General features: G+C 52.6%; 1 protein-coding gene and 1 long non-coding RNA gene across 5 annotated transcripts in view; one reads left to right on the top strand and one right to left on the bottom strand.

Moving 5' to 3' along the window:
- The window catches only part of LOC102576062 (sushi domain-containing protein 2), a 31,687-nt gene extending 22,801 nt beyond the window's left edge, over nucleotides 1-8,886 (bottom strand). The window contains exons 1-7 of one of the 3 annotated variants that reach the window (XM_059713304.1): nucleotides 8,184-8,886; nucleotides 8,012-8,071; nucleotides 5,239-5,357; nucleotides 4,079-4,283; nucleotides 2,268-2,419; nucleotides 1,703-1,870; nucleotides 1,297-1,471 (exon numbers count right to left, since the gene is read on the bottom strand). In XM_059713304.1, the coding sequence (XP_059569287.1) occupies nucleotides 1,297-1,471; nucleotides 1,703-1,870; nucleotides 2,268-2,419; nucleotides 4,079-4,283; nucleotides 5,239-5,305 (767 nt within the window). In that variant the 5' untranslated portion in view covers nucleotides 5,306-5,357; nucleotides 8,012-8,071; nucleotides 8,184-8,886. Of the gene's footprint in view, nucleotides 1-1,296; nucleotides 1,472-1,702; nucleotides 1,871-2,267; nucleotides 2,420-4,078; nucleotides 4,284-5,238; nucleotides 5,358-7,003; nucleotides 7,102-8,011 lie in introns of those variants that run through there. The other 2 variants (XM_059713302.1, XM_059713303.1) reach the window with 2 other exon arrangements.
- A 91-nt stretch (nucleotides 8,887-8,977) lies between these two features.
- On the top strand, nucleotides 8,978-12,900 carry LOC132243506 (uncharacterized). Of its 2 annotated transcripts, none has more exons than XR_009455095.1 (3): nucleotides 8,978-9,701; nucleotides 10,098-10,251; nucleotides 10,970-12,900. It is a non-coding gene; the product is annotated as an uncharacterized LOC132243506 (long non-coding RNA). The 2 variants fall into 2 exon arrangements; XR_009455094.1 differs by having other exon boundaries at nucleotides 9,972-10,251.
- The last annotated feature ends 210 nt before the right edge of the window (nucleotides 12,901-13,110 follow it).

Below are 13,110 nucleotides of genomic sequence, written 5' to 3'. Positions count from 1 at the left end.
GGCAGAATTAAACTGGTATAAATCTCTCGTCTTGAGTTTGTTCTCAAGGCTGGCACAGACCTGAGCTGATTGATGCCTCCTATTTCCTTTTTGGGACTTTTGTATTTGTAGCAGATAAATCTCATTCTTGCCCAGGTGACATATCCAGAACAGCACTGTAGCATGAAAATAAGGTGTTGGCAATATATATTGGCTCTTTCCCTGTAGAAGGTCTACAGCACTTTCCTGTCAGTCACATGTGCTACAGAGGCTTTTAAAAAATGCCCTCTGGTGATGTATAGTCACCCTCCTTGGACACGAGTGGATCTTTTCACGTGAGGTTGCAGTAGCAAGAAATGTCTTTCAGATGTGAACATATCTTTGTGTTACTGCTGATCACGCCACGAGTGGGAAAACTACTGGCTGCCCTTTCTGTAGGAGTCTCGTTATCCTCACACTGCATGCAAGCCTCTTCAATTACATCATAGTATTTCAGCTCTTTGACACTTTACCAGGAGAACAACCTGCATCGGAAGTCTTCTGCAATAATTTTGGGAGAGAAATCAATACGCTAAAGCTTTCAGAGAAGACAAGTGAAAGATGAGATCACGCCATTCCTAGCAAGCAAGCACTAACTCAGGTGATAAAATTTTGCATGTATGTGACATCAGTACAGTGCAAACATCAAAAAGAAATGGTTTGCAAACTTCAGATTATGATCAGATGTGAAAACAAGGCAGTATGAAACACAGAAACAGGAAAACAAATTGCTGAATCAACAGTGGGGCATTAAGGAGCATGCAAGCCTACAAACAGACTTCTTCAGCATTATGCCAGAGAAGAAAGCAAAATTCCAGTCACAATTTTAATTCGGCTTTGCTTAAAGGCATGATCATAATACCAGTGATCATGTCAATTACAAGAAGAACAGCATGGAAAATAGGCTAAAATGCCAGGGAATGCAAACATTGCCAGCCACTGCTTCCTGCTAAAACAAATGCATGCATGTAGCAATGCTAAACTTGGAAAACAGTAGTCAAACAAAAAAATACAGCTAAAGCAGATTATGCACCCTAGGACCCTTGCTGCTATACTTTTCAAGACCCACTTGGTAATTAATCTTAACCCAACTATTTTTACATTTTAAATTCTCAGAAAATGCATCTTTTTGCTAAAGATCAGGATATGCTGGATTTAGTGTAAATAACTAAAGCAGCCGAGTCCCTGGTCTTTATGCAAAACCAAGGTCCACCTTGACCATGATTTTTGTGCTTCTGCAAAAAACAAATGTTGACCTGTTCTCTGCCAGTTACTTGCCTCTGTCCATCAGAATACCTGCTGGGACTGATTCTCAAAGCCCCAACCTCCCAACTACTGTAATTTGCTTGAGCAGGTACAGGTGTGAAAGTAAATGTTCCACTGTTAGGTTCTTCCCTTCCAAGAGTGTAAAGGTATTTCCATTCAGCCATCCAGGTCTCTGAGTATGTCTGACCTATTGAGTGAAGGAAAGAACGTCCTTTTTAAAAGTTCTGTGGAGCGCTCAACTCCCCATTTGTAATTAGGCCTGTTCACATGTGCTTAGATGGTGAATAACAAATAGCCATAGGATTTACGTTCTCAACTGTAACTACAGTCTGCTAGCTCTTGGAGGCTCCATCGTGCCAGGCACTGTACACACCTGAATAAGAAGGCAGCTACGTGTTCGGAGAGAGTCCTGGTTTACCTGTTTCCTGGTACCCCCAGACTTCTATATTGATGTGTCTGGTTGGCAGCGTCTGGTTCATCCAGGTGACAGTCAGGGTTCCTCCTGTGTTCGGTGTGCCATAGTACTGCCATTTTGTGTCATTCACAAGTGTGCATTTTTCCACAGCTGACACCTTGCTGTGATGTACTGCATTGGGGAATGGATGATGAGTTAATATTTACTTGACACAGCACTGAAGATAACAGTATAGTTGTAAGCAGGGGGTTGGAAAAACAGGAACCTTGCGCAATGAACACAGTAACCCCCTGGGAAAATTAGTCTTTTGGCCAGCTTTGCGTTCTGCACAGGAGTGACACCCCTCCAGCAACAGGTGAAAGAAGGATCGAGCCCTTTTTGCTATAGATGAGGCAGATGGAGTGGGGAAAACAACTTTTCAGAGGCTACCTAGAGCGGAGTCACTGGAGGGAAGTACAGAGGTGGCCAGAAGGGAAGAGTCTGTTGGGAAGGGTATAAAAACAAGAGATACTGTACAATTCCCTTTGTAACAAACATGGAAATAACCCTCCCCCCCACCCACACACACCTGATAACCAGTTTCCTGAATAGGGAAATGTGAGGCCACTGTCTCTGGAAACCTCGAAGGGAATGAAGCCAGTCTCATACAGCAATGGTGAGATGCAGTGGGCTTGACCATCCTGAGCAACATAGCCACTGATCTGAATCTCCTGCTTGAACCTGTTAATATTAAGAATGGTCTTCATTGTGGCTGCTGAGAGAAGGAAAGTCATGAGCACCTCAGCTGGATTTTAAGTGCCAACTGGCCTGTGGGGTTCATTCCTACCTCCCTCTTTTCTCCATTTGGCAGGTTTAGCTTGATACTTTGTTTAGTGATGGCCACAGATGTGAACTTTGTGCTGTATTATTTATGACAGAAGTGTGGATTGTGCTGTGCAAGGCACAAACACATAGATACATAGATTTTTAGCTTGCAGTCTCACAAGAGGCATGATAAATGAGTAACAAACCAGCAAAGGGGAGGAGGAGAACAAGAGTGACGGTGATAAGATCATGGGGCTAAATTGGTTACAAGTGGCTGTCACAAACAGAAATTCAAAATGTTTCTGTTATTATAAAAGTAGTCTTTATCAAATGCTAGACTGCTTAGAACTCCCTTAACATCGTTCCAATTTCTCCTCTGCAAAAGTAACCCATGGCTCTACTCTCTGTTCCTGTCACTATAAGCCATGTCTGCACTCCCATAGGTGATGGATGCAGGGTTCATTTCCCCATGTACAAAATGTTGTGGTAGACAGACTCCCAGTCTGGACTCTGTCTGGTTCAATAGATACAAATCTGTGCATTTAAACAAGCAGATCTGCTGGTTTCCTCCCCCTGAAAATGTTGGCAGATGTGCCGCTCAGTCTCTTCCACCCCCACATGTAGTTCCAGAATGGCTGACATTATTGGGGTCTTGAAGCTATGAAGGAGCCACATCTAGCGCTGCAGGGAAAAGTGGGAGGTGTATCTAGAACCATCTCCGCCAAGCTTTCTGGGCAGGAGAGGACGGACTTGTACCCACCTGTAGTACCTCTATCTGCTGAGATGGCCCCACAGCCTCTACTAGAGGCACTGTCAGTGCACATGGGGATTGACTCAGGTGGATGACGTTCAGCAAATCACCTACATCAGTCGCTGCAGGCCTGCGGACCCTGTCTCAAATCCAGCAGCAGGACACCTTGACCGCAGTTATGTTGATCTAATTCTGTTTCTGTTCTGGGAAATTCCTCTGTGCTTGTATAACAGACTGGAATGCTAGAAGGTGTGGTGTGTGCAACTCCTGGAAGAGCTCTCAGGTACTGAATGGCCTGTTCTCGGGTGTATGAGAAAGGAATAACCTAGCAATAAGTTGTTCTCTTACAGTAATGGTTATCAAGCTTTTTAGACTCAAGGCACTCCTGGATAGACTCAAGGGACTCTTTGGAAAATGTCAGCTCTTAGCTTTCACTTTATTGTCAACTACAGAAAAAATAATAGAGCAATTCTTTGGTTGCAAAGAACTCAGAAAGACCACAGCAGGTCAGAATGCTTTTAACACTGTGGATTCCTATTTGAAATCTTTTGAGTTTATCTTGTGAATCACACCTCACAGTGCCAACATTGCATGACACCCCTGAAAGGATCTCAAGACATCCTGGGGTGCTGTGGCACTGTGGTTAAGAATCACTATCGTACAGGAGCGCATGGAACTTGGAGCACACACCTGTGAAATAATAGGAGATCAGGAGGTAAGGTTGTACTGCTGTCTACAAACATCCTATTCTGTTCCCCTGTATAACTGCTGACCTAAGAAAGGTGCCTACCATGCTGGAGTAAAAAGTTTAAATCACAACTCACCTGCATCTCACATCAGAGGAGGCATTGAAAGTAACATTCAAAATCTCAAAGTCTTTGCCTCCCATCAGGGATCCTGAGTATGGAGAGATTTGCAGACAAAATTCCCTGTAATCAGGACAGCAATCCCCCAGGGACTTGCAGGTCACCTGGCAAGAGCATTTGCCCAGCATCTTCCCACACTGGCGGGAGCACGAATCTTGAGCTTCTATTAAAAAATTGAAAAACAAATCTTGTTAGGAATGGAGTTGTGCAAGCATTAGTTTTATCAGTCGCTGGAAAAGCCATGGCAGCAAGAATCCCAAAAAGCAGCGACAAGTGAAAGGCAGCACCTTTCTTGCCTACGAAGAACATTGGCAGCTAATTTAGTTTGCTCCGCCAGTATTCAGTCCATGCCCTGTGGGCACCTAGCATAGCTCAGGCCAGACACCTTTAACAAGCCAGTGCAAATCCAGTCTCAATTTCTCAAAAGCTGATTATCTAGCTCTGCCTCATTTTGCCTGTTTAAAATGCAGTTATGAAAAAAAAACCCTTAACTGAAGTGTGGGCAGGAGTGGAGGGAGGGAAATCAGTTCCAGCCACCATGGGTAAAGAGCAGATGCTTCCAGTTTTCCCTGCTACTTTCATGGGAAGAAGCATGTCTTGTGCCAACTTTCCAGTAGGGAGAGAAATTGGCTTAGCCCCTCCACAGTGGGGTGAATGGGGACAAAAATGCCTGCTGTGTACATAGAGAAAGCCTGTATCTCTCAAAAAGCCTTTCCCTGGAGGTCTGTCTTGATGCTGCTTTGAATCCCTGCATAAAGGACAATGAGGACAGTTTGGCCTCATGAAGACGACCTTGGTCATTCCACAGGATGTGGGGAAGGAGATGGTAAAGGGTCAGAAGAGCAGTATGTATCACAGCCCATAGTCACTCTCTCCTCTGGGATCTATGACTGTGATAAGCTGCTTGAATTTCTCTGTCAAAGCACATAATATTGCTTCAGGTTATAAGTGGGGGAAAAAAGAGAGATGACATATGGGTTATGACCATGTTTAAATTAAGGGAATCTGTTCACATAAAAAAAGATGATTGTTCATCTGGGTTTGCAGACATAAAACATGTAAAAGGAAGGAGAAACTCCCCCTGCTTAAAAACAGAAAAGGTGTCCGAGATTACTTACCTGCCTGCTGAGGAGCAATATTGTAGAAAAGAATGAAGAAAGAGGCACAAATGCCAGTGAGTTTCATGCTTTGTTCTAGATGCTCAGGAATTCCTGATCCTCTGATTTTTGTTTTCTGCCTGGAAGGGAGAATATCCTAACTAAAAAACTCGTCTTCTGAGATACTGCTGTTACACTCTGCTCATACGTTTCTTGCAGACAAGCAAGATGAAACAGCCAGCAGGTCTTCCCTTCCAGGACTCCCCTCCCTACCCAGCCCCCTGTGCAAGCATAAGCAGGAATGGATGGCAATGACAAGTGCAGCAGATGCTCTCCTTGTTGTGTCTACATAGCCACCAATTTCTGTCCCAAGTAAATGTGTCCCTGTGCCTGCAATACTTGCTGTTTCAAAGGTCTCAGGTGAGGGGTTGGTGACAGTGCACACTGTTTTTATAGCTGTGCATGAAGTATGCACTTGAACTGTATTGGGGAATAGAATGATTATCATCACAAACACTGATAAGATTAGATGCTGACACCAGGGTTTTCTTTGCCATGTATTGGCCCATTGAGTGGTGGGGGAATGGGGGGAGGGTTCCTGAAAGAAGTCTGGATGAAACAATGGAGTTACAACCTTTGAACATAGTTTAATCTTTAATGCACAGCCATTTTGTGGCAGCAACTCTACAGCTCTTCCCATGAAGAAGTATTGCACAGTGGCTTTTATACACTTTAAAATGGGTTTGTTTGGAGGAGTGGATCAGGGAGAAAGTGTTTCATTAGCCAAGGCCAGGTCCCCTGAGGCTGACTCCTTCCCATGAAGGACAGGGCATGGTTCTCAGCAGCCTGTCAAGCTTTGCTTATGGTATTTGCTTTTTAAAAGTCATCCAGAGCCAGTCGTGTCCCACACGTTAGTGTTAGTGATCACGTCAGCAGCTCCGACCGTCTGGGAGTTACTGTTGTCAGAGCTCCTTTCACATGAAGTAATGCTGCATTTCAGGGGAAAAATGAATTGTGCCGCATGCAGGCAACAGGTACGTGACAGAGAAGCCTACATTAAGAGGAGAAACCATCTCAGGTGCGTATGGTGCAGTGTTTACAAACCCCACTATCTTTTCCCCTAGTCTGAATATATAGGACTTGGCTATCAGAGGTAGACATTTTTTCCCCTGCGCAGAGGCAGAAACACTAGTAAGCAGGAAGCAAAGGCTGGTTGAGGTGACGGGAGCAGACACTTTTCTTTCCTATTTTCTAGCGTACTGCTCAGAGCTGCCTCCAGCGTGGCCGTGCCTTGTTTTGCACCCGGCTCCAGTTTAAAGAGCAGTGCTGCACCTGTGAACATTGCGTGCCTGAGGGGGCTGCAAGGCGTGTGGGGGACAGGGCACGGGCCGGCAGGCAGCGGGTGGAAGGGCGGCCCGGGCCGGGCGGCCCTCCGGGGTGCTGCGGGGCTGCCGCCGCCCCAGGCGCTCTGCCCTTCGCTCTTCGCAGCCGGGGCGTTGGGAAGCGGCCGGTCCGGGGCGCCTGGTCGCCGGGCCCGCGGGCTGCTCGGGGCCGGGCCGCAGCCGCTGCTGCCTCCGGCGCGTCCAGCGGCCGCCCAAGGACAGACGCCCGCGGGCCGGGCCTGCTCGCCGCCTCCCCGAGAGAGCCGCGCGGGGCTGGGGCTGGGGCTGGGGCGGGTCCGGCTCCAGACGCCGCGCGACAGCACCGATGTGGCCGCCCCCGGCCGCAGCGAGCGCCGCTCACCCCCGCCGCCCCCGGGCCGCCCCCGGGGCTCGCGGTAACCAACCTGTGGGTGCCGGGCGCGAGCAGGCGGCGCGGGCCGGGGGCAGGTCCCGGCCACCCTCCCCGCCCCCGCCCCGCAGGAGCCCGTCAGCGCCGGGGCCGCCCGCGTCGCCCTGCCCGGCCCTGCCCTGGCCGAGCCGCGGAGCGGGGACGCGCGGCGCCTCAGCTCGCAGCAGCGGGGCCGGCGGCACGCCCGGCACCAGCCCCCGGCCCTGGGGCGCGGCGGGAGGCACCGGCCAGCCCGCGCTGGGGGAGCGGGAGCGGGGCTCAGGCTGCCCGCGGGTTCCGCCTGCGCGGGCGGGAGAAGCGCCCTGTGTCGCGGGGAGGCCGGCGGGGCGAGGGGCGGCGAGAAGCGCGCTGCTGTGCGGGGCCCTTCGGGCGGCGTCTGCCCCGCGGGCACCAGGCACCCGAGGCATCGCCCCCCGCGGCCGCGGCCGCGGCCCCGGCCCCGGCCCCGGCCCCGGCCCCGGCCCCGGCCCCGGCGCGAGAGGTGCGGCGGGAAGGGCCGGCCGGAGCAGGCGGGCGCGGAGGAGACGGACCGGAGCCCGAGGCGGGCCCGGGGCAGGGCGGGAAGCGCGGAGGTGGCCGCGGGGCAGGAGCTCGGAGCCCTCTTGTCCCTCAGCGGCCCCGCTCAGCTGTTCTCTGCCCGCTGCCGGGTCCGCCGTGCCCGGAGCCCACGTCCCGCTGCCGCCCCGCACACCCGGCCGGGCCCGGAGCGCTGTTCCGGCGAGCTCGGCGGGTGATGCGGGAGACCGCTGCCCAGGGCGCGGGGCCGGCAGGCTCTCTTCTGAGGCGGGTGCTGAAGCTTCAAACTGTCTGTCGCGGTGCCCCTTCTGTCTGCTCCTCCCGCCTGCGTGGCCACCCCGTGTCCTCGACGGGGCGGGGGGTGGTCGCCGGGGCACGTGGGCCCCCAAGGAGGACCGGTTGCTTCTGGGCTGACGCTGAAACCTCCCTAGAGAGCACCGTGCAAACCACCACATTTCCCCTTTTTAAATAGAAAAAAAATGAAAACCTGTTGCTGTTGAGGAAGTCCTGCAGGACATCAGTTCAATGCTAGGCGAGGGCTTGGGACCTTTGGTGTAAAATAGTATAATATCGAGAAGTGACGGTGTTATTCATTGCGTACTTTGAAAAACGGCAGTTGTACAGAGATGTATCCGGTAAGGATGTGTGTGCATACCGACCTGCAGATAGTGTGTGTGTAACACGCACCCTAATTGACGCAGTGATCCTCGCTGTCCCTGGGGAGACTGATACAGCTGTTCGTCTACCAGCCTTGCACCCAAGCGCACACTCATGTCGTGTGCATCCGCGCTCAGTGCTGCCCTCGCGTGGTGCGCTCCGAGCACTGCAGCCACGAGGAGCCGCGCCGCGCCGCGGAGGGGAGGCGAACCCGCTGCTCGGCGCTGCCCTCCGGTGGTCCCGTCGAGGCATTGTCGCAGCCCGTGAAGGCGGAGAAAAGCCGGGCTCCGCGCCGCCCTCCTGTGGCCGCGCCGGGCATTGCGGCGGGGAGACCCGAGCCGGCTCCGCGCTGCCTGCTGGGGCTGGAGCGGCGCTTGGAGGCCGGAGACGCGGGCAGGGAACTAAGCCGGCTCCGCGCTGCTCGCCTGCGTTCAACCTGCGCGTTGCAGCCTGGCTGTACAGCCAAAGAGAATAAAAACCTGGCCTGTGCTACTGCCCTGCTCTTCAGACGGGGCTCTGCGGGCAAGAGATGAGAGCACAGAGAGAGAACGCGGCTCCGGCAGCCGCGAGATCGAGGCAGAGAGAGGAGAAACAAGGCCTCGCTCGGCACGGGGCTAGAGCGGTGTCCGCGGCCGGGGCCGGGCGGGTTCGCGCTGCTCGGGCCGGACACACGGCTCCGGGACAGGGGTCGCGGCCCGCGGCAGGGCCGGCATCGGAGCCGCGTCTTCCCGTTGGCCGCTATGCGGAGAGCGGCGATTGGCTGCGAGGCCCGTGTGGGCGGGGTCAGCGAGGCCAGGAGAGCGGCGGCGGGGGGGGGGAAGCCCTCGTGCTGCGCCTCGTCTCGTGCGGCCTCCGGGCTGCTGCTCAGCTGTGTCGTTGCTAGCAAGATGTGCACGGAAATCTCTCTTCTTTAAAGAGAATATAAAAATGAAATGAAAAACCCGTTGTTGATCGGCAAGAACTGCGAGACATCACTTCAATTTTAGCAGACAGCCGGGGATCCTTGGTGTAAAATAAGTAACATTTTGAGAACGCGGTTTGGAGGCGACGGATTTATCCTTGCGTACTGACTTTGAACAGCTTGAAAGGGCAGAGAAGAGCCGGTAGAGCTGGCCAGCGGGGGGAGCGGTAACCCCGGAAGAGCCCTGAAGAGGCGGCGGCGCCTGCCCCTGCCCCGCCGCGGCCGGAGGAGGGCTGAGAAGAGCTGGCCCCCTTTCATTTCTGCAGCGGTTCCCTTCTGACCGCTGTGCCCCGAGCGCGTACGAGCTGGTCGCCCAGGATGTTGAATCCCTTGCCGAAAAGGCATTAGTGGCAGACGTTGCTTGACTTGGCTCTCTGCAAGTCAGGTCTCGGAGATTGGCCTGGCCACCTGAGGCTGCAGCCCCAAATCCCACGAAGCTGGTCCCCTTTGGGGCTCTATGCACGTTGTCCCCGGAAGCTCAAGCAGACGAGATGACAGACGAGTAGGAGTGAACTGACTGGGAGGGAAGAAAACCAGGCCCGCACAACAGGAGGCAAAGGTAAGAGAATTTGGACACAGAAAGTGCCCGTTCCTTGGGCTCCACCACTAAGCGGTGCATCCGAGGATTCGTGAGCTTCGGGGGCTTGGGATGGTGGGATTTCCTGTGTCCCTGGTCTGGGAGGGGGGTCCAGGTTTCCTGGCTTTATTACTGCTCATCTGAGGCTATGTTGTGAGGTTGGCCAGAGGCATTGCCCATGGGTTACGGGGTGGGGCTGGAGTAGATGAGCTCTCGACTTACTCTCCTACGATTCTGACTGCTTTTCTCAAGGTATCCTTTTCTATTTTCATTGAACTACCTGTCTCCTTACACTTATGAAGAATGGATTTTCAAATATGCCCAGAGAAACACGAGGAATAATAAGCCTAAGGCTAAAACTGGCTTTTGTTCTTGAAGTTTTCCAGACCGTTCGGCTTGTCCGTTGCCTGCTGAAGACGAACAGCACTTCTGCACAATTAAGGGAGGCTTACGGTACCTTGATCTTTCACAGCGACGCACGCCTGCCTCTTAGGCATCACCATAATAGCGTGACAGAGTTTCCCTGCGTGCAGTAAGTTGGAGCCAGGCGCAAGCGCTGCAGGTGGTTTCAAAGGTGCAGCACCACAGGATCGGAAACTTGCAGCTTGTCACTTAGTAAAACAGACCAAATTTTTGTTAGGAAAAAAAAAGTATTTATTTAGCATATATTTGAGATAATGTGGTATACACAGCATTATATAGTGTATACACTACAGCGTATCCAGGATTCCTGACTGATGCAGTGTTTAGATACCTAGAGACCTCGTTGGCGGGCGAGGTGGGAGTTGGAATTTGCCTGAGTTGGTTCCAGGTAACTAGCCGTGTGTTTGGGCTTAGTGTTTGTCACGCTCTTGTGTGAAGTTATACAGGGCTTTGCATTTTGGGGAAAAAAAGTGAGTGCAGGAGGTCTACAATTAGGGCTACAATTTTCACTTTGCAAGCTGGATCTGTGGCAGTTTGATGCCATTATTTCATGTACAACAGGTTATGTTAAGAGGCACTTTTAAATACTGTTGTATAAAAAGAAAATCTTACTGTTGGCTTGTGCGTCTCTTGCGTGCCCCCCAAGGTAACGTGCGAGTATTTTACAAGGTGTAGCTGGCATACGTTTGCTGGCAAGATAATGCTGTTGCTGGGCCTTTAGCTGTACTTAACGAAGGAGAAGGTTCCTTAAAGCTTGACCAAGATTGGGCTGGTAGGAATGCAGGATTGGCAAGGGGGCTCTAAATAAATAATCTCTTCTGATTTAGCCACAACAGGTCCAGATCTAAATGGGAAGTGTCCAGGCCTTGTCAGGACTGGCTGGCAGCTCGAGTGGGCACGTAAGGTGCTGCTGGCTCCTTCCTAGGAACAGGATGGCGCGGTGTCTGGTGAGGGGTGTAATACAGCAGCAGCCAAGTCTCAGACCATCACAATTTGAACTAAGGCAAGTGGACGCATACTTCAGCTAGAGCAAGGGATGTGCTCACATGTACGTGCTCTTTCATTCCCTGTCCCCCACCCCTCCAACCAGGCCTAGGATGGGGGGTGGAGGGGGGGTGGCGATGGCGGCACTGTGGAATCTGGTGGGGCAGATAATTAGTGCTGTGTATTTGGGGAGGGCAGAAGAATGGGGGTAACCAGAGTGCCAGGCGGGGTGCCGCAAAGGGAGATGCAGCAAACCTGAGGGGGGTGGGCAGGCATCATCAGAGGGAAAAAAACCCCAAAAAACAGCTGGCTTGAGTGGCATCTTCCTTCCTTCCTTCCTTATGGAAAGACCTCCACCCAAAGCCCCCAAACCCTACAAGTGCTGCTGCTTTGTGTAGTGCAGTGTTCAGACGGATCTAAAACACAGTTACGGTCCACCCCCGTTACTCAGCATGGTTTAATATTCTTAATAAGCATCAAGTGGTTTCGGAGCAAAGTTCTTCATAAACCATTCTTTCTGAATACAGTTTGGCATCACCTTGGTGGCTGCCTAGCAATGCTAACAGACCAGAAAACGGCTGAAGGCAACGCTGTCCTCCCCCCAGCTCGGTTCACGGCACCGCTGAGTCCAGCTGCAGAAACAAACTGATCCGGGCAGGGGGCAAAGGCAGGAGATGGCCGTTTCCTTGCTAGGGGCAGATGTGCTGAGGCAAGAAGCAGATGTGCGGGTCTGGGAGTGGGCGATGTTGCTGTTGTTTAGTTTTGGTTTTCTTTTTTGTTTAATTGTGGCTCTTTGGTAGCGGCAAAGGTTAAGAAGAAAACAAAAATTAAAAGCCTGCAAAGAATCATGTCCAGCCAAGAGCAGAAGCTGCCATTTGCCTGGTGAAACCAAACGGCTCCTTCTCGTGGTAGGAAAGTCCATCATCGAGAATTCAAACGTGGAGCAACCTGAGGTGAGGGGGGCACAAACGAGAGGACTCTGGTTAATAGTTAAGTGCAGTGGGAGCAAAAGTTACTCCCGTCTTGATCCAGTCATTCAAGAGGCCTGCGAGCCTTGCACATAAGGCAGGATGTCACGTATTCAGCTTCAGCGCTGTCGGTGGAGGCTGGAGGACCCTCCTCAGACCAAGCTGATGCCCCCTTCCCATCAGAAACAGAGCTTCTGGGACCAGCTGCTGCACAACTGGAAGAGGCCTAGAGGAGCACGCTGCAGGTTTTGCCGCAGCAGGAGCACAACACGCACCTGGTGATTGAGGTGGTGTCGCAGACCTCTGACACCGAAGCCAAGTGAGAGAACCCATGGCATCTGACACTTGGCGGGCCTTGCCGGGTACTGTCATGGTAGACGAAGGCCCAGTTGTCCAGTGTAAGGAGCTGGAAGAGGGCGAAGACGCTGTCCAGCAAGTTCCCGAAGCACACGGGCTCTGTGTGCATAAACAGGTCATGCAGCAGCACTGAGAGGATGACCAGGGGCTAGGTTAAAGCAACCACGCAGGCTTGGTTCCCCTGCCCTGAGCAGCCCCGGACCCTCTCCAAGGCTGCGTGGATACAGAGGCAGGTGAACGTGAGCAACAGGATGGTGCTGCTGGAGTGACCCACGAGCACAAAGGTGCCGGTCAGCTCCTGCAGGCTTTCCAGTGCCCTGCACAGACGGGGGCACAGATGCAAAGACCCCTGGGACCACTCCCACCTGGGACCCCAGAGGCTGTGGGGTCAGCATTGGAAGGGTAGCAGACAGGGTCTTTGGTCAGCTGGGAGGTCGAGGGTTAGTGTGAGGGTGTCAGCAGGGGTGGGGGGGGTTAGTGTTACGGGTTGGATCAGGCAGGAGGTCAAGGGTCAGTTTGCATGGGGGGGGCAGTCAATGTGCAGGGTCAGCCAAGAGGTCAGGGAACAAGGGGGCTATTCTAGGTCAGGGGTCAGCATGACAGGTTAGCCGGGGGGGGCGTTACATCACACTAACCTCTGGGTGAAGTTCCAGGCAGTC

The sequence above is a fragment of the Alligator mississippiensis genome, chromosome 10 (genome assembly GCF_030867095.1).
Source record: "Alligator mississippiensis isolate rAllMis1 chromosome 10, rAllMis1, whole genome shotgun sequence".
Lineage (NCBI taxonomy): Eukaryota > Metazoa > Chordata > Crocodylia > Alligatoridae > Alligator > Alligator mississippiensis.
This window is presented reverse-complemented; position numbering and strand designations above follow the sequence as displayed.